The sequence below is a fragment of the Centruroides vittatus genome, unplaced genomic scaffold (assembly GCF_030686945.1).
Source record: "Centruroides vittatus isolate TY-2023 unplaced genomic scaffold, ASM3068694v2 contig_1057, whole genome shotgun sequence".
NCBI classification, from domain to species: domain Eukaryota; kingdom Metazoa; phylum Arthropoda; class Arachnida; order Scorpiones; family Buthidae; genus Centruroides; species Centruroides vittatus.
In genome coordinates, this window is record NW_027120684.1 from 674,723 (window position 1) to 693,485 (window position 18,763).

Below are 18,763 nucleotides of genomic sequence, written 5' to 3' on the forward strand. Positions count from 1 at the left end.
CATTAATTTATATAATGATTTTTATATTATCTGAGTGAATTAAAGTGAAAGAAGTAATAAATGTTTCTAAGTATTCTCTGAAAAACAATGAAATTTAATAGTAATTTTAGAAAACTTAATTTTTAACAATAGTCATATTTGGAAAACTAGCCTTTATTTATTGTAACAGGGATTTATATCCAGGATAGTAAAAAAGTCTCTCTCTGGCCAATTATTTCAAAAATAATAGGACATTCACTATAGATCTTCTGTTGATGCATAACTATGTCAAGCATATGCTAAATTATGGTGCAAATTTCTACACTGTGCATCCCTTCAGTCAGATAGGGCTGTTGTAATTTTAGTCCCACATGAAAATAGGGCAACATTATCAATTATAAATTATAGAACATGAAAAAAATATGTACTATTATGTTTTAGTGCATTTTAAAACATCAAGTGGAATCTTGAAACCGACTATCAACAAGGACAGAAAACTGAAGGATCATGCTTTGGTCTCCTGGCTTGTGGCCCCGACTGTAATCCCCTTGACTACTATGTGTGGGGTGTGGTTGTGGCAAAGATAAATGCAAAGCTTAACAATACCAAGGATGTTCTAAAAGCTTATTTTATATTTGATGGCCATATGTCCTGTTTTCTCTTGTTTCTACCCCTCAAAAATAGAAAAAACAATTTAAATAGAATCATTTTATAGGTCAATATATAAATAATTTTTAAAAATAATCTTAAGTTTATCCAGTTTTTTAAACCCATTTTTCACTTTTGTAAAAACTGTCCTGATTTGAATGATAAATAATATGGTCACTCTAGATTAACTTTATCATTTGAGCTGTTTATTTTGAAACTGGCCTAAGTCCATTTACGTTAAAATCGAGATATTTAAGGGTTTGCATTTTAATAAATTTAAAAATGTTGGTAACTAATAAAATGGTAGTATAATGTTTTTGTGTTTCTAAGGGTGTATAATTTATCAACCTAATTGGCATTATTAACATTCTTTAAAAAAGAATGATATGTTTTTGATGGCTATAAATGGACTTTCAAAATTAATGAAATAACTTTTCTAATTCTTAAAAAGACGTAAGTCCATGGAAAAAATAAATTTTCCTTGAGATAAAAAGAAATTATACTATTTTATGTTATAAAATTAAAAAATATTCAACTTTTATTCACTATTTTAAAAGTGTTACATTAAAATTAATAATATTTTGCAACTAATTATTCATTGTTCTCAAATTTCGTATGCAGGAGAGATTTAAAATAATTATGGTGTGCAGGTGGTATATAGTATAATAGATCTATTAAATCATTGTATTTTAGTGTTGCAATTCGCCTTGTTTTTTCGTACGTTGGTGCCAACTCAATATTATTAGTTTCTTGGTCTCCCCTGATGCGGTAGTAAATCCAGCATTTGAATAATACATCATCATTCATTGATGTCTTATAGAACATTTTATACAGTTCAGTTCTCAAAAATTGCATCTAACATATTTTTAACCAATTTACCCTTTTTCCGTTAGTATTTTTTTTAACCTAAAAATTGCATTCTCTAGAAGATTAGTTGAAATGAAATCCTCTCATTTCATTTCATTTAGAATGAACTTATTTTTTTGACACTTTTTTATGACTTTGTAATATTCCTTAGGGACAAACAATAAATTGCCTGTTTTTTCTTAACACCATTTCTACAACTCCAAAGTCTTTATCATTAGGTAGAAATGAATGCCCTGATAATAGGAACTTATGGTCAATGACATCTACATTATGTTTGGCAGATTGGACAATTTTTAACCATGTCAAAGCTACTTTTATTATGTTTCTGTTTTGTCCTGTTCACATGTCGCTGTAAGCTATAATGTGCTTTTTATTCCTAAGATATTTTAGATGTTTCAGGATACATGATGCTTGTTTGTGTTGATACATTATATTCAAATTATATATTCAATGGAATTATTATTATTTAAAAAATCATTATCTGAGTTGATCAAGTAATACTACATTAATAATAAAATATAAAGCTCTTATCTCAAAATTTTACTACATAATATACTCCATATCCGTTTGCAACTCTCAAAATGGGACTTAAGCCACTTAAAAAATAAAAATTTTTAACATTCTATTAACCAGCTAATTTTCATTTTACAAAATCTTAGTGATTTTAAATATATTATTTATAATTTGTTTCAAAACGAAAAGATAATGTAGAAATGTAAATATTAAAACAGCTAGTTTGATTTTTTTGAAAAATGGACTTAGGCCACTTTCAAAATAAATGGCTCATTTGTTGAATCTGGTTGTATATTGTAATTGTCTTACATAAATCAAAGGAATTATTTTTAAATAAAGTTGATTTTAATATAAGACAAGAAAAATCTGTTAAAAAGTCGTTTTATTAATCAGAATTAAAGTAATTTACATTTTCTGTTCATTTCAGTTTTTAGATTTATATTGAAATCTTATTCTGAGTTATCATTTTCTAGCTTAATTTCACATACATTGTATGTACTATAATAATTAATTACAAGTGTATAAACTAAAAATCTGGAATAACTTGCATCATTTTTTTTTTGCATGTGTGTGCATAAAAAGAAATTGAATTTGCAGACTTTCTAATTGCATGTAAGTTGCTTATTTGATTCTGAAGTATTTTTTTAGTTTTTGAAAATTAACCAACCATCAGCCAAATTAATCAGGCAGAAATTATATTTCTACCTAATTAATTTGGCTGATGGTTGGTTGGTTATTAATACATTGGGTTCTTGGGATGTTTATATATATTTTTGAAAATTGTTTCACTTATAAAAATACAGGCCTAAAAGAAGACAATGTTGAAAAATTATTGGATATTTTTTATACTAGAAATTTTATGAAAGGTAAACTTTTCATTGTGGAAGATTTTAAATGTATGGGCATTCCAAAAATGCATGTTATATGATATTATTAAGACAGTAGAAGAGAAGAAAAAATTATACAGGGCTGAAAGAAATGGAGAAAGATTTAAAATGAATGAAGCAAACCATAAGCAGTTAACTAATGCCACTGTTGATAAGCTGAGGTAGTAGCATCTTTGTAAGCTAGATTGAAAGTTCAAAATATTTCACACACATGCATGGGATATTAAAGGAAGGGAATATTGTTTACAGAAATCCTTTTCCTAATAACAAGTACTTTGAAGCAGTTAGAAAATGAAACATGTTTACTCTGATAACCGAACAAAGATCTGCACTCCAAAAAACATCCTGAATGTTATTATAGATGAGTCTTATTTTACACTAGGTGACTCTGAATGTGCAGATGATAAAAAGTTTTTACTGTATAAAAGGAAAAGCCATTATGCCGGAAGTGAGTTCAAACATCATACAAAGTTCCTAATGAAGTTTTTGGTTTAAGTAGCCATAAGCCCTCACATGTAATCCAGGCTTTTACTGCACCATCTTTGCATTAACATAGAAGTATATAGTTTGGAGTGCATCAAGATGAGGCCATGGATTACATGTTTTGACCAGATATGGCAACATCCCACTATGATTGACACACAATTTGCTATTTTTGAAGAACATGGAATACAGTACATTTCTCATGAAATGTACAGTTAAAGGACAGTGTATGACAGAGACTGAATTCAGAAAGTCCTTGTTTGTAAATTGGTAGATGAGGACAAATTTGCAAATGATGACTTCCAGAACCTTTTGATATACGTGAAAACAAAAGTTTGAAAGGGCAGTAAATCTTGGCGTAATTTTATTTTAGTTAAACTAATAGACTGTTCAAACGTGTTTTCTTACATTTATTTCATATACGTTGTTCATTTTGTGACCCCACAACTTTTAGAATAAATTCATTTTAGTATTCCAGATTTTTAGTTTACATGTCTTTAAATCTGATTATTACATAATCTATTTCATAGTTATTTTGAACCTGATCATGTAGACTTTAAAAATTAGTTCATATTTACCTGTTAAAATGCTTTTTTCCAATTTGTTGCCTTATAAAATTAAGAATGTTTTGAAATAATTAAATTGTTCATCTATTTTGTAAATTTAAGTTGTATTATTACTTCTCAGTATATAATGATTACTATTAAATCATTCAAATAGTTAAATAATTAATTTTTATCAGATGATATATTTCTGATTAAATTTCTGATCTGTCGAATCTGGCGTATGCTGTAATTAAACAATCATCTGGTTTTAAGCAAACTGATTTCAAAACATTATGCTATGAAGATGGCTTTGATTATACACACATTTTATGTATCTGATAACATTTTAATCCTATATAAAATATTTAATGTAGAAAAATTTTCCAGATTTATAATTTAAGCAAAAACATTTATAATATATTATGTTCTTATAAGCTTGTAATTAAGAATCTAAAACTGAATTTTATTTTTTATTCTCTCTTTCTTAAATAAAAGATGGTAAATTTTTAAATTGGTTTGGTGGTATGTGTATTAAAATGTGTTTTAATGATTAAAAATTTTTTAGGGTGGACAAGTTATTCCAGTTTCATTACAGCACAGCACTCCTCATCCAAAACAGTGCGCACCCACTTCGACAATAGAAATGAAATCACATAGTGTACATCCGATGACATTTCCTTTTAATCAACATGTGTGTATGTAAAACATGTATTCATTTTAATTTTTCAGTTCATATGTTATGTAATTGTTCATCTGTGTATTTTTGTTATAATTTTTTGATCATGAATAGTTATTTTCATGGTCATATGGTAAATCTAACTATTAAAAACTTGTATACATCTAGGGTTTCTGTGTCAGCCCCTGTAACATTTGCACTTTGTATTTTTTTGTTTTTTTCCTGAGGTGGAATAAGACAGTTTTATTAAGAAACTAATATTGTCACATTATTTTATTAGACAAAACATTTTTGTTAAAATGTTTTAATTACTAGATACTTTTTAATTACTGATAAAATGAATTTCCAGTTATAAAGCTATAATACAAATTACATTAAGGATCACTTGCAGTGATACAGAGTAGTTGCATAGTCTGTGCTTTCTAATATTTTTAAATAAATTTAACAAAAACACTAGTGATAAATACACAAAAAACATCACAGCAAAAAAAAATCTAATTTATATTAAAGCAAATTACATGTTCCCTGTATTCAAATCTGGTTTGAAGAAAGTTTTTTAATAGTTTGTATTCTAAATAAAAAAAATAAAATAAAAAATGCTTTGTTCTTAGATTTGTCCAAATATTCATTTTATTCTACATATCATTTAAAGAGTGTAATTATAAGAAAATTTATTAGAATCCTAAGAAGTCCTGTACATCTCTTGGCAATTATTTGTGCTTGGGCAAATTCATTTTTGAATTGTCCTTCAGTAAAATGCTAAAATTTATCAATGTTGTCTTGTTAACCAATGAGGGAATGTATCCAAGAAAGGTGCGATAAAATAGAAATATAAACTTCTGGCATTATATTGTTACAAGTTCTTGATCTTAATATTCCATTCAATTGCCAATATCCATCAGTATCTGTACATATCAAGGGTGCTCCACTCTATTAAGAAAAAACTTATGTAAAAATTTATATATAATTAATGAAACTTATTTTAAATTTCTTAGAAAAATCCCTTACCTGACAGAAAGAATTAGTGTTGTTGATACAAATGTAATTGGCCAATGATTTCTCTTCAATATAGGAACTATTACAGTATTCAGTAGGTAAAATGGAAACAGATTGATAATTAATGTCATAATTTCCTGTTGAAAAATTTTAAACAAAAGTTAAAATATGTTTAAATATTTTGTAGTTTTTTTTCTTTTTAATAAGAACATTCAAACAATATCAATGTAGCATATGTTTAAACTGCATCCCCAGTATGTGACTTACTAATGTTTCTTTTTATAATTTCATTGCATTATTAGTATTATTGCTAAAAAGTAATTGATTACAACATATTCTGTTAATTTATTATTTTATAGGAATTACAACAATAATTTTTAATTTACAATACAAAAATAAGAACTTTATGAATAATAAATATATATAGAATGTATGTACTTATTATTTATGCTCTATAAAGTACTTAATATGAAAATTATCACCTTTAATTGTCCAGCACAAATGTTTTAACAAAAATAAAAACGTTTTCGATCGTTTTCAACGGTCATCTTCAGTTACAACTCAAATTAAAAAAAGAACGATAAAATAGAATTAAATACGAAAATAATAAATGCGCATGCGCAACTATAAATATATCGCGCATGATGCCTAATATACAGAATAAATGAATAAAATTATGTAAACAAAAATACGTGGCCGCATCTCTTGTATGTTGTTATTGTTTATCTTTATAAAACGATTTCCATGCGGTTGATAAAGAATCCGCGTCTCTATGATTGATACATCCCGTTTTTTCTTGGGCTTTATATATTTCTAGCTTTTCTAGATGTTTGATTGTATGTCTATTGTTCGTCGGCTTGATGACGGAAGCTTGGTCCCACAATACCTCAATATCTTGTTGCTTGGCGTATGAAGCTAGAACCGTACTGTCCAGATTCTTATTAATCGAGTACTGGTGTTCTTTGATTCCATTTGATTGTTAAAAGACATCAATGAAAGAACAATCGGCTTGGCTCATAGTTATGAAAGTAATTTAAAAAGAGTATACATAAAGAAGCTTAAATGGTTATTCAAGTGCCAAAACATTAAACCGGCACGAAAAGATACCTCGCACATCACTACGTGGGACAACATCGTGCCTCCTACATGTATTTTATCGGCTTTAAAATTTGGCCCGCTCTTTGCTCCTGGCCCCTCACCGAGTCCGGAGAATCTTATTCCTGATATTGAATTCATCATCAAAGGCATGAATAGCACCGAACAGGACTATATCCGCTGGAAAACACGTTTCCGTGTAGCTCATGAAAGAAGGGTTAATTTTAATACTAGGCAATTCTTGGCAACCATAAGCAAAGCGCGCCAATGGTTGCAAAGTAATAATGTGGTACTCATGAAAGCAGATAAATCGAAAGGAATAGTACCTACCAAACGGGATACGTATAACAAGAAAATACTAGAATACATCGAGAACACTGATTGCCAGCTAGCACCCTGCAACTACTTGGAGTCATCACAACGGAGAGTCAAAAGATTCACAGCAACCCCATTAGCACGCCTGTTGAATATGCAGAAAGCCACAGTCCTTGCTCCAAAGGCACCAAGAATATTTGCATTTGGGAAAACTCATAAACCGGGTTGCCAAATACGACCGGTTATAGAAAAATGTAATTCTCCGACGTTTCGCATCGAAAAGCAATTAGTAAGATTTATTCGTTCTAAAGAACAAAATCACCCTTTTACTATCACCAACTCGCTACAATTGATAGAGAAGCTCAAAAACATTGCTCTAAAGGATGATGAGTACATGACTGTTATGGATTACGAATCGTTATATCCCTCCATAAAATTACCCCCATGTTTCTGTGCGTTAAGGGATTTCCTTTTTAAAAACATCGAGAATTCATACAAATACCATCAACACATCCTGGAGCTGTCTGATTTAATATGTTATACATCCTTCTTTCAATTTGAAGGGAGAGTTTTCCTGCAAGGTAGAGGGGTGCCAATGGGCAGTCCGATGTCGGCTATACTATGCGATTTGGTGTTACGACAACTTGAAAATACTATTCTTCCCGGATTCCAAAATGATATTATTCTATACACTAGATACATAGACGATATATTCATTCTATGGAATAATAAGCACAACACTCAACGATTCCTAAATGATATCAATGATAACCCTTATGGTTTAACTTTACAACTGGACCAGGAGAGCTATAATAATGTTCATTTCCTCGATATTAATATCACCTGCGGGGAAGGGGAAATCAAGACGAACATTTACCGGAAACCGGGTCTAAATACTATCATCATCCCGAATCAATCGGTGGATCCCAGGCATATTAAGTATGCGGCGTTCCGATCTTGGATCAAGCGTGCCTATACTCATTGCACAAACATATGTGATACCTATAAAGAATTGGATTACATACTCGAAATAGCAACACAACAAGGTTACCAGAGAAATATAGTAGAAAAACTTATCACAACGTTCCAGAATCGAAGTAATCACTCTCCCGCGGATAACGGTAAACAGAAGATGGTAATCAATTATTATCCCTTCTTGAACAAAATGATAAACGAAATTGCTAAGGCCAATAATATACGTATCGTTTACCGACGTAATCCGACAGTTTACAAATTGTTAAGGAATGACAAGAAGAGAGAAGATCGGAACTCTTTAACGGGGGTTTACTCCATACCAATAAAGGACCAACGATTTAATTCGGATATTGTTTATGTGGGAGCTACTTTACGGCACTTAGAGCAAAGAATCAAAGAACACCAGTACTCGATTAATAAGAATCTGGACAGTACGGTTCTAGCTTCATACGCCAAGCAACAAGATATTGAGGTATTGTGGGACCAAGCTTCCGTCATCAAGCCGACGAACAATAGACATACAATCAAACATCTAGAAAAGCTAGAAATATATAAAGCCCAAGAAAAAACGGGATGTATCAATCATAGAGACGCGGATTCTTTATCAACCGCATGGAAATCGTTTTATAAAGATAAACAATAACAACATACAAGAGATGCGGCCACGTATTTTTGTTTACATAATTTTATTCATTTATTCTGTATATTAGGCATCATGCGCGATATATTTATAGTTGCGCATGCGCATTTATTATTTTCGTATTTAATTCTATTTTATCGTTCTTTTTTTAATTTGAGTTGTAACTGAAGATGACCGTTGAAAACGATCGAAAACGTTTTTATTTTTGTTAAAACATTTGTGCTGGACAATTAAAGGTGATAATTTTCATATTAAGTCTAATTTCCAGTAATTTAAAGTTGGTTTCTCTACAAAGTACACGTGATCTAAAAAATTTAGACTACATATTAATAAACTTTGAACTTAGCTGAGAAGAATTATACTTAAATGCTTTTTGTAAAACATCATTGTTGCATGTAAAACATACTAGCCTCAAAAAACAAAAATTTATTTTTGAGGCTAGTATCCCTAAATTTTTTAAGTAGGCTAAAATCAACATACACAATAAAAGCAATAAGAGATTATGAATTATAAACTATAAATACAAAGTACAGTATAAACATGACAACAGAAAAATACTATAAGAATAGGTATGTATTATGTCAATGGTGCAGTTTTCTTTATATTGCTTTAAAAATCAATTCTTTAAATACTTCTTCAAAAAATTGATGAGACTTCATAGGTTAAATCCAAAGAAGTTAACCAATGTTTTTTTTGTCTGGACTGCATTTCATCAGAGACAAAAACTTCTGAGTGTTATCTTCATTATTCTTTATTCACTATGCATTTCGGGTGCAAGATTCCGTTACTACCACACATTCAAACTCAACAAATTACAAGCATTCTATTACTATTATTATCATTTTTGTGTTTATAACAGGAGTTTCTAAAGTGCTTGATATACTCTAAGAGATTGATTGAGCTTTTGGAATGTAGATCTTATTATAAAATATCCAAAGCTTTTTTGCAGCAGTGAAGTTATTCTTACTTACACTTGTCTAAAAAGAAACCAAACTTTTGCTCTAGAAATATAACTAGATGGCATGATTAATTCCAATGGTCAAATTCAAAATTTTGAATGTTATATTATCAATGTGCACAATAGCATTTAAATTGATTCATAACAATACTTTCTGTGGCTGAAACGTAAGGGTTATTTTGTGACCCTCGGAAAATTGTGGTGGATAAGTTACTAAAACAAAGTATATGAGGATGATTGCCTATCTCGTATACTAGTTTACAACTGGTTTAGATTCAAAGATGTCTGGGAGTCAATTGAAAATGTCTGAACACATCAACTATGGACAATAATATTGAAAAAATACATCAGATATTGGGTAAGGATCCAAATGTGACATGTAGAATGTTGGCAGAGGAGTTGGGAGTGTCCAAGGATTCTGTCCACATGACTTTACATGATAATTTGAACCAACATAAGGTCTGTTCTGCTTTGTTCCTTATTCACTTGCTGAGGAACAAAAAATAGATGGATTGATCACACTCAGGACATCATCAAAACAGTTTGCCACAACCCAAATTTTCTCAAAAACATTGTCATGGGTGATGAGATGTGGTGCTACCAGTATGATCTATTGATAAAATTTCAAAGTTCCACATGGAAATCATCAAACAAGCCCACACTGAAAAATCTTTGTTTCCAAAAATCATGGGTAAAGATCATGCTATTCTGTTTTTATGACTCCAAGAGTATTGTGCACAAGGAATTTGTCCCAAATGTCCAGAATGTCACTAGGAAATATTATTTGGGTATTTTGGAACATCTTTGGAACCAAATTTTACATATATGGCCGGGATTATCAAGCTCAAGTAAGCTGGACACTGCTGCACGACAATGCATCCTTGCACAAGAGCACTGCTGTTCATCAATTTTTAGCTCAAAAAGGCTCAAAAAGGTATTGTAATCATTGACCATCCACCCTATTCTCCTGGTCTGGTTCCCTGTGACTATTTTCTATTCCCAAAACTTAAAATTCCTATATAAGGAACTTAGAATATTTCTGAGAGTGATGGCTGCTGTGACTGTAGTAGTGTAGAACCAGGTGCCAAAACAGGAGTTGAAAAAATCTTTTGAAATGCTCTTTATTAGTTCTGAATGTTGTATTTCTGCAGAGGGAGCTTATTTCAAATAAACAAACATATTTATAATAATATTTCTTGTAGTTCTTTCTTCCTAGAGCAAAGGTTTCTTTTTAGACAACCTGTGCATATTTACATGTTAATACCTGGATCAAAGTTGATTCGACTTACACAAAGCAAAGAAGCAAACTTATGACTAAAACTCACTAATCTCCAACAGTGTTGTTAATGCTCCTAAACCACATTCATTCCACAAATGTCAGGAGACTCAATACAGAGTAATTTTAATTTAATTATTAGAGTTTTAATATGTCTATATTAGTTTACGTGTCTTATTTTTCATAAATCATTTTATTTACTATATTTATTTTGCCTGAGAGTCAATGAAGTTTCATGAATTTGGCACAACACATGAAAAAGTTTGGAGAACTCTGGTTTAAAAGATTTAAAAATGTAATGATATTTTAAAAGCTGTTTAGTTATGAAAGTAGAATAACAACTGGTTCTTTACAGTTAGGTAAGTAATTAATCTTTTATGATTTATTTAGTGTAAAAATGAAAATAATTCTGTTAAAATCCAGTTATAATGGAAGTTACAGACACAAATATATTGTGCCTCGAGCAAAGACAATGTATTAATTTTAAATTTGTGACTCTGATTAGTATATCATATTGTATAGAAAATACCTGTTTGGGAATTTGTCAAAAGAGTAATAAGCATCTTCATTTTATAGATAGTCTTTGTTTACTTCCATATCATTTTAAAATAATTTATCATAGTCATTATAAAATGTATGATGATGATTAACATATAATGGTATGTTACTGTTACAAATGCTAGCAAACTGCAATTAATATCAAATGAAAAAGTTGTTATCAACTTTTCCAAGGTGATGTGGCAACTTCCTAAGTAGATACATGAGATACAAAGTATCGAATCATTTAGGGATAATGCATTACATTAAGATTTTAATGAGACTTTTCCATTTTTACACTAAACAGATAACAAGGAAAAACTTTGCTTAATGAATTTATGTCATATATATTATTTATAGTTGCCAGCACTTTCTAAATTTGTACTTTTATAAGAATACTTTAAAAAATATTTCTAAACCAAAATTTACATTAATTTAGGTATGTAATATAGATTAAATTAATATTCCTCATGCATCATATATTAAATACTGAAGATACATTCCTGTTTAGCAGTTTTTTCAGCAAATTATTTTTTAGAAATTAAAATTTTGGAGGAAATAGTACTAAAGAATTGTTCTCATAGTTCTCTTTGCATAGTATTCCACTTCTTCAATTGACTTTATACGATTTGGAAAGTATATGAGAAACTTTACAAGCATCTCGTGTTGTTTCATTTATGGTATAGTAGTTACAATATAAATCTACGATAGAAATTAGATTCTTATAAAAGTACAAATTTAGAAAATGCTGGCAACTATAAATAATATATCTGACATAAATTCATTAAGCAAAGTTTTTCCTTGTTATCTGTTTAGTATAAAAATGGAAAAGTCTCATTAAAATCTTAGAATAAATTTACTTTTGTATTTGGATACTGAATTGACAAACAAATGATGCATTTTCAGCAAAACCTTGATGTTTCATAATTTCATGTGCCATGAAATTCAATTTTTTGGCAAGTTTCAATTTCCAAACAATTTAGTAACTAAACTGTGAGATTGAAAAACACTTCAATACAGTATAGTCCAGTAGTAATGGTTGCATCATAAAAAATAGCTATTTATCATAACTTAAATTTGGACATTTTTAGGAAAGTAGAATAACAAGATTGATAAGAGTATACATCTGGAATCTGCAAAGAGCCCAGATGTTTTAATTTTAAGATTGTTAATAAACCCAAATCTTTAATAGTAACTGCTTCTGGGATTTTTTCAGACACCAGATGTTAGGTTAATAATAGAGATTCCAACTGCCAACACCAGATTAATATCATATTCTAAATAGCTTTTGTGTCAACATAGAAATGCCCTACAGCAAGATAACAAAAATAGAATGTCAAATATATAAAATTCTGCAATCAAGTCAGGAAGATAAGTGAATTTAAAGAAATTCATTGATCCTCCTAGCTTTATTTTTCCTAAAAGTTTCTTTTTAAAAATCAGAATATATGCAGGGTTCCTACACACCTGGAAAGTCGGGGATTTTTATTAGTGTTTGGAAAAAGTCACAGAAAGTCGGAGAATTTGTCTGCTTAGCTGTCTTATTGATTTCATTTGCTGAATATTGCTGATCAAGTGTAGACATCCGAAGGCAGCAAGAAGTAATGCTGTAACCCTTATTACAAATATACCAGAATCCATTTTATTATCAAAACATTTTTAGTATTAGAGGACACCACTAGATGTACAAATCTGTCTTTTATAAAATTTTTGTGTGTCTTCCGTATGTGCTTAACTGCTTTCTTTATCTGATATCATCAAAAGCATCTTCCAAAAACACACCTGAAAATTTTTCTCTGGTGTATAATACTGAACCCTTTGCACAATCACATATAATGAATTAATTTTAATTTTGTGCATGTAATAAGTCTTACTTGAAGCGTGCAATGCCATAATGTTGTAAATGCCAAAAAACAAACTTTTCAGGAGAGAGAAAAAACACTTTTTCTTAATGAACAAACTTTAATCAAATGCTATAAAAATTATTTTAACAATTTACACTTTGGAATAAAACATTGGGTTTAATTTCAAACACCTAAGTATGATGGTAAGGAAACAAAAAAAGTTTAAAAACAGGGTTAGAGCCATAACGTTGTAAATGCCAAAATTGTGCAAGTGCATAAAGTTGTAAATGCCAAAAACAATTGCAATCATAAAATTAATGTTTCTACAGCTGAAAAAGAGTTTTGAATACCAAAAACTTACATTTAAATTATAAAACACAATTTACAAATTCAATATCAATTTTAACATTAAAAACTAGCAATAATCTATTAGTGATTGCTTCCTGGCTTCAACAATGTTGGGCCCACATTTTTGGTACTTGAACTGGGCTGTGATCTTTATCAATTGTAATATAATTATGATAAATAAAGGAAAATATAAACAATAAGGTATTAATTTAGTGTAATAAAAGTTAAAATGTATTTAAAAACTTCAAATTTGAAAGATTAATGGAAGTCCAGAATATCATTTTGAAATATCAAATAATAAGGTGATACAGGTTAACTATTAATAAACTGGCATTCAGTTATCCAGTTCTGGATAAAAAACTCACTGCGTTACAAATTGGAACAACAAAATGATGTAAATGTAAACCGTAATATTTTACATGCCAAAAGTCATGTGGCTTGCACTTTGGCACTTAAAACGTTATGACTTGCACATAAATTCATCTTCGAAATATAGCCACTTAGAGTGCCACTATCGCCACAATGTTTTTTTGTAGGAAAAAACATTGCATTTAAAATTCATTTCTTCAATAAAATGTATTTTGAGAAAAATGGCATTTACAACCTTATGGCATTGCACGCTTCACTTATTGTTCTATTGTATTGTATGAATAATTTTAAAATTACTCAAAATCAGAACTTTAAATCATATGAAATTGTTTAATTTTTTAAACATTTTCTTTCAATGTTTTGACAGTTAATACAAACCTTTACTTTTACTGACAGTTGCAGGTCAGTTTTAAAACTAACATTAATAATTTTTATTGTGTAACAAAAACATAATTTCCAATTTCTTTCCAGTATATTAAAATTTCATAAAATTTATTAAGGTATAAATTTATACTTTTGTAATGGACTACAGAATTCATGAACAATCAAAAAATATAATAAATAATGGCTTTTTCCACCATTTTGAAGCTATATAATGTTACGGTTGTGGATTAATAATGGGATAAATTACTTTTTTTGTAATAGTGTTTAATTTTCAATTTTAATAATTCAGCAATTATAAAAAGATGAAATTTTTAATTAGAATAAAAAATAACTAAAAATTTGTTTGCAAACTTATAAAAGTTGAAACAGTCATTTATTAGAATGTTCACTTCAGAATAGATCAGTAAAAATCTATAATTTGTTTTTCACGTTTATAATTTTTTATGTTGTGCAGTAATGTTTTAAACAGTTATCTGACATTTACAGTAAAAGATATAAAATGCTGACTTGTGGTTGGTAGCAGCATTTTACATTTGTTGTTACGATTTTCCTTGAAAGTACTGTACTGCAAGTGCATTTCTCTCTCTCTCTCTCTCTTCTGTTAATTTCCTGCACTTTGATATATAATTTAATAATTAGTTTAATAGAAATAAAGTTGGGTAACAAATGTCACTGATTTTGATGAATTTAGGGCTTAAAAATTGACATTGATCATACCTGTAGTGATACTGTAGTATGTTATACTTTTGAATATCAACTAGGTACCCCAATTGATTTTTAACATGGGAAAAAAATGGTTTATTCGAATATTTTTAAATTTAACTTTTTGTTAAAATTATGTTGCTGTTTAAAAAAAGTTGCTCTTTTTTGTTGAAAGATTGGTTTTAAAATTACATGTTTTTAAGTCAAGAGTTCATCTTTTTTAAGCACAGCACAGTACAGTATTTGTATATCAAATACTGAATACTATTTGTTGATTTTATGCTACCTTATGTTTACTAAATTTACATACAAATAATAATGATAAATGATGATAAAATAAAAAAGCTCATGTTTCGTTTGTAAATTGCTTATTTTTTTTAATTATATTTAAGTTGTGGATCTTATCAAACATTTTTATACAGGATGTATGTACTGTATGTACTTTTTTATGTGCATTCTTTGGAACATATCAACTGTGCAAAAATGGGATAGATGTACTCAATGTTCACAGTAAGTAAATGCTGTTTTATTGTGTTGACATTCCACATTGTAAGAAATGTCAGGGTCAGGAATTTGGACAAAGTTGGTCAGGAAAAGTCATGGAATTCAAAACAAAAATTTGAGTAGGATCCTTTTATATGTTAAAAAGTTAAAATTGCATAAATAAATACACAAAATTAATTAATTTGAAAATTTACCTTGTGACGAATTATTCCAAACTGCAATTACACATTCATTCATTATATCAGTTTTTGGAAGACACAAATTAGAAATAACATGGTCATTCTCCAATTGCACTAGAGCAATGTCGTTATCGTGACTAAGAATATTTTTCACTAAAGAACTAGATGATAATGTATAAAATGTCCATAATGTGCTATCTGTGGAATTATCACTGTTAAGTAAAATCACAGGTTTTATTAATTTTATTTAAAGAAAAATCAAAAAAATAAATATTATGTAGCATGTTTCAAATTATTAAAGACTGACAAATAAAATAACTTTTCAAAATTTAATTTTTGAAACAATAAGAAAAATTTCTCATTTTAGACTGAAAATGTTGTTTTTAAATTTTATAAGTAAAATGTTCTTTCTTTTATAGTTGAAACATACTACATCTATATACATAAATATGTTTTTATGATTATTTATTGGACTAACCGATTAAGCATGCATTCATATGAAGTAAGAACCCACTGTGAACTAATTATACTTGCCATACATAATGTTACATTTGTTTTTAATATTCCAAATAATGATTCTGACTTTTGTGAACCACATTCTAGAATTGAAAGAAAAGAAGAAAACAATTATATCTTTATAAATAGAATTAATAAATTATTTAATTAAAATATTTTTACTTGTTTTATTTGTCAGTAGAACAAATGATTTATTTTCTTCAGATTGAATTGAGCTTATTGAAGTATTTAATAAATTAATATAGTTCGTAGTAGTTGTATCAAATGCATCTTCTGAAGTTCCTTCGAGTTTAAAATTAGTTAGTGATTCAGTAGATGCATTATCTTCATTTAAAACTTCCTTTGTATTGTTCCATTTTTCAGTAATATTCTCTTCGGTACTGTCAATATAAGAATTATTTGCAAATAATTCTCCATATTCAGAGGTATTATTTTGAGGTTCATTGAATATTTCTATGTTTGGCATCTGCTCATATTGTTCTGTTAAAATGTTCTCATTTGTCACAGTCATTTCAGATACACTTGTTATATCTTGTGAAATGGTAATATCTGTTGTGATATAATCTACAGTAGCGTTAAGAAGATTAACTTCTGTTGAATCATCTATATTTAAAGAAGTATCAATAAATTTGTCACTTTTTAAAATCTGCATTGGAAAAATACTGGGTGTTGTACTTTCAGTTGAAGTTTCAGGTTCAATAGTTTCAGTTTCTAGGATATTGGTTGTATTTGAAATTGAAATATTTATTTCTTTATATTCATTTTCAATTAATAAACTTCCATTTATAAATAAATTTGTATCAGATTCATTATTTAATTTTGGTGACTCAGTTATGTCTTCTGTTTGTAAAACTAATGTTACATTTTCTTCCTCATTTAAGTTGACGGTGTTATTTATAAATTCTTTACTAATCGTTACTGCATCATTGTCGACAGTAGGAAGTGTTGTTTCTATAAATACTGTTTCATTGGAAGTTAAAGCAGTAACATTTTCATTTAAAATTTCAGTAATAGTAGTGTTTTCATCTAAAATTTCAGTAATATAATCAGTCAATGGAATTTCAGTTTCTTGATTACTGCTATATGTTTCATTATCTATTGTCGTATTATAGATGTTGTTAGTAAATGTTGAAGTTTCCACGCTGTCTATTTGTGTTGTATCTTCAATTCTTTGCATTACAATAATTGTTTGATTAATACTTTCTGTTGGTTCAGGACTAGAATAAACAATATCACTGCTGCTTACAGTGGTAGTAACATTAGGAAGTTCTGTTGTTGTTGGTTGGTATGTTGAATACATTTCACTGTCATAGGTAATATTATATTTGTTTTTACTGATAATAGTTTGAATAAAACTCTTCATTTCAAATATGTTTGAAAAAACTGCTGGTTGTTTGTAATAAATTCCACAGTTATGTTGGTAGGACAAAATTCCAGCAACATGCCAGTTTTTTGTTGTTGATAAACACATCAGTGGAGCTCCACCATCATTCTAGAATTAAAAAATACATAAATTACAAAATAGATATTTTGATTTTTTTCCATTGTAGTATTTCTGTTACTTACATTACAGAGAGAACTTTCTCCTGTAGTTGTTGCACATATCATGGTAGCTTTTATACTGTCATTATAATGATTCACTTGGTTGCAATCATCTCTGTTATATACAACAACTGCAAGATGACTGAGGGAAGGAGGATCGGGTGGAAGTTCTAAATTTATAAAATTTTAAAAATTTTATTAAAATTAAATCTTTATCCTATCTAATGAAACATGTTAATCAGTTAAGTAATAGACATGATTATTAGTAATAAAGCAATTCTAATTAGATGCTTAACATTGAATGTCTATTATTATTAAAATAAAAATACTCTATTTTTAATTCTGAATTTACAAGTATTAAAAATTCATTAATATTTTTAAATAGAAAGAATATTATTGGCATGTAGGTTAGAATGTCTCGGTTATTAATATTATTGTTTGTTTATATATGTGTCTTGCTGGGGTTTGCAATGGCTGGTTGAGTGCCTCAGGAGATGTTTACAGGACATGGGTGCTTGACGTGTCCCCAGCCGGCGTTGTAATGACCGTTAATGGTTATAACTTAAGCTTATTTATGTTGAAAGAGATCGGATTAGAGGTCCGGGTAGCATAACTGGCATTATTAATGTTAATAAGAGATGCCTCACTCTAGTACCAAATTATTTCATAATTAATTAATATTATAGCCTTTATCTAGCCCGATATCTTACAACATTGATGGTGTATAGGTTAGAATGTATCGTGTTTCAATGTTGTTGTTTGTTTAAATAGAAAGAAATAACTAATTTGGTTATGTATTAAAAGACAATGTAGGTTTTCAACAAAAAATGAAACTAAAACTCAAGTCAATTTATATTTAATAAAATATTCACGGTCCAGAAACTAGGGATGTAGACATAATTTAATTTTCTAGATTTTTAATTATTATCTTAAGTAGTTTTACATGCAGCATCTCTTCTTTAATTTTTATGATTTAATAATAATA

At 28.8% G+C, this 18,763-nt stretch overlaps 3 protein-coding genes across 9 annotated transcripts in view; 1 reads left to right on the forward strand and 2 right to left on the reverse strand.

The window, feature by feature from the left end:
* LOC136972206 (putative leucine-rich repeat-containing protein DDB_G0290503) overlaps positions 1-4,852 on the forward strand; it is a 119,463-nt gene extending 114,611 nt beyond the window's left edge. For all 4 annotated transcript variants that reach the window (XM_067266769.1, XM_067266789.1, XM_067266766.1 and 1 more), the window contains one exon: positions 4,488-4,852. In XM_067266769.1, the coding sequence (XP_067122870.1) occupies positions 4,488-4,625 (138 nt within the window). In that variant the 3' untranslated portion in view covers positions 4,626-4,852. The remainder of the gene's footprint in view (positions 1-4,487) is intronic.
* The window catches only part of LOC136972479 (THAP domain-containing protein 1-like), a 306,926-nt gene that overhangs the window by 126,038 nt on the left and 162,125 nt on the right, over positions 1-18,763 (reverse strand). The gene's annotated exons all lie outside the window — the stretch shown is intronic.
* The window catches only part of LOC136972185 (uncharacterized), a 56,120-nt gene continuing 42,567 nt past the window's right edge, over positions 5,211-18,763 (reverse strand). For all 3 annotated transcript variants that reach the window (XM_067266752.1, XM_067266746.1, XM_067266758.1), the window contains 6 exons: positions 17,803-17,948; positions 16,399-17,728; positions 16,199-16,319; positions 15,736-15,932; positions 5,607-5,731; positions 5,211-5,528 (listed from right to left, as the gene is read on the reverse strand). In XM_067266752.1, coding sequence (XP_067122853.1) covers positions 5,382-5,528; positions 5,607-5,731; positions 15,736-15,932; positions 16,199-16,319; positions 16,399-17,728; positions 17,803-17,948 — 2,066 coding nt within the window. In that variant the 3' untranslated portion in view covers positions 5,211-5,381. The remainder of the gene's footprint in view (positions 5,529-5,606; positions 5,732-15,735; positions 15,933-16,198; positions 16,320-16,398; positions 17,729-17,802; positions 17,949-18,763) is intronic.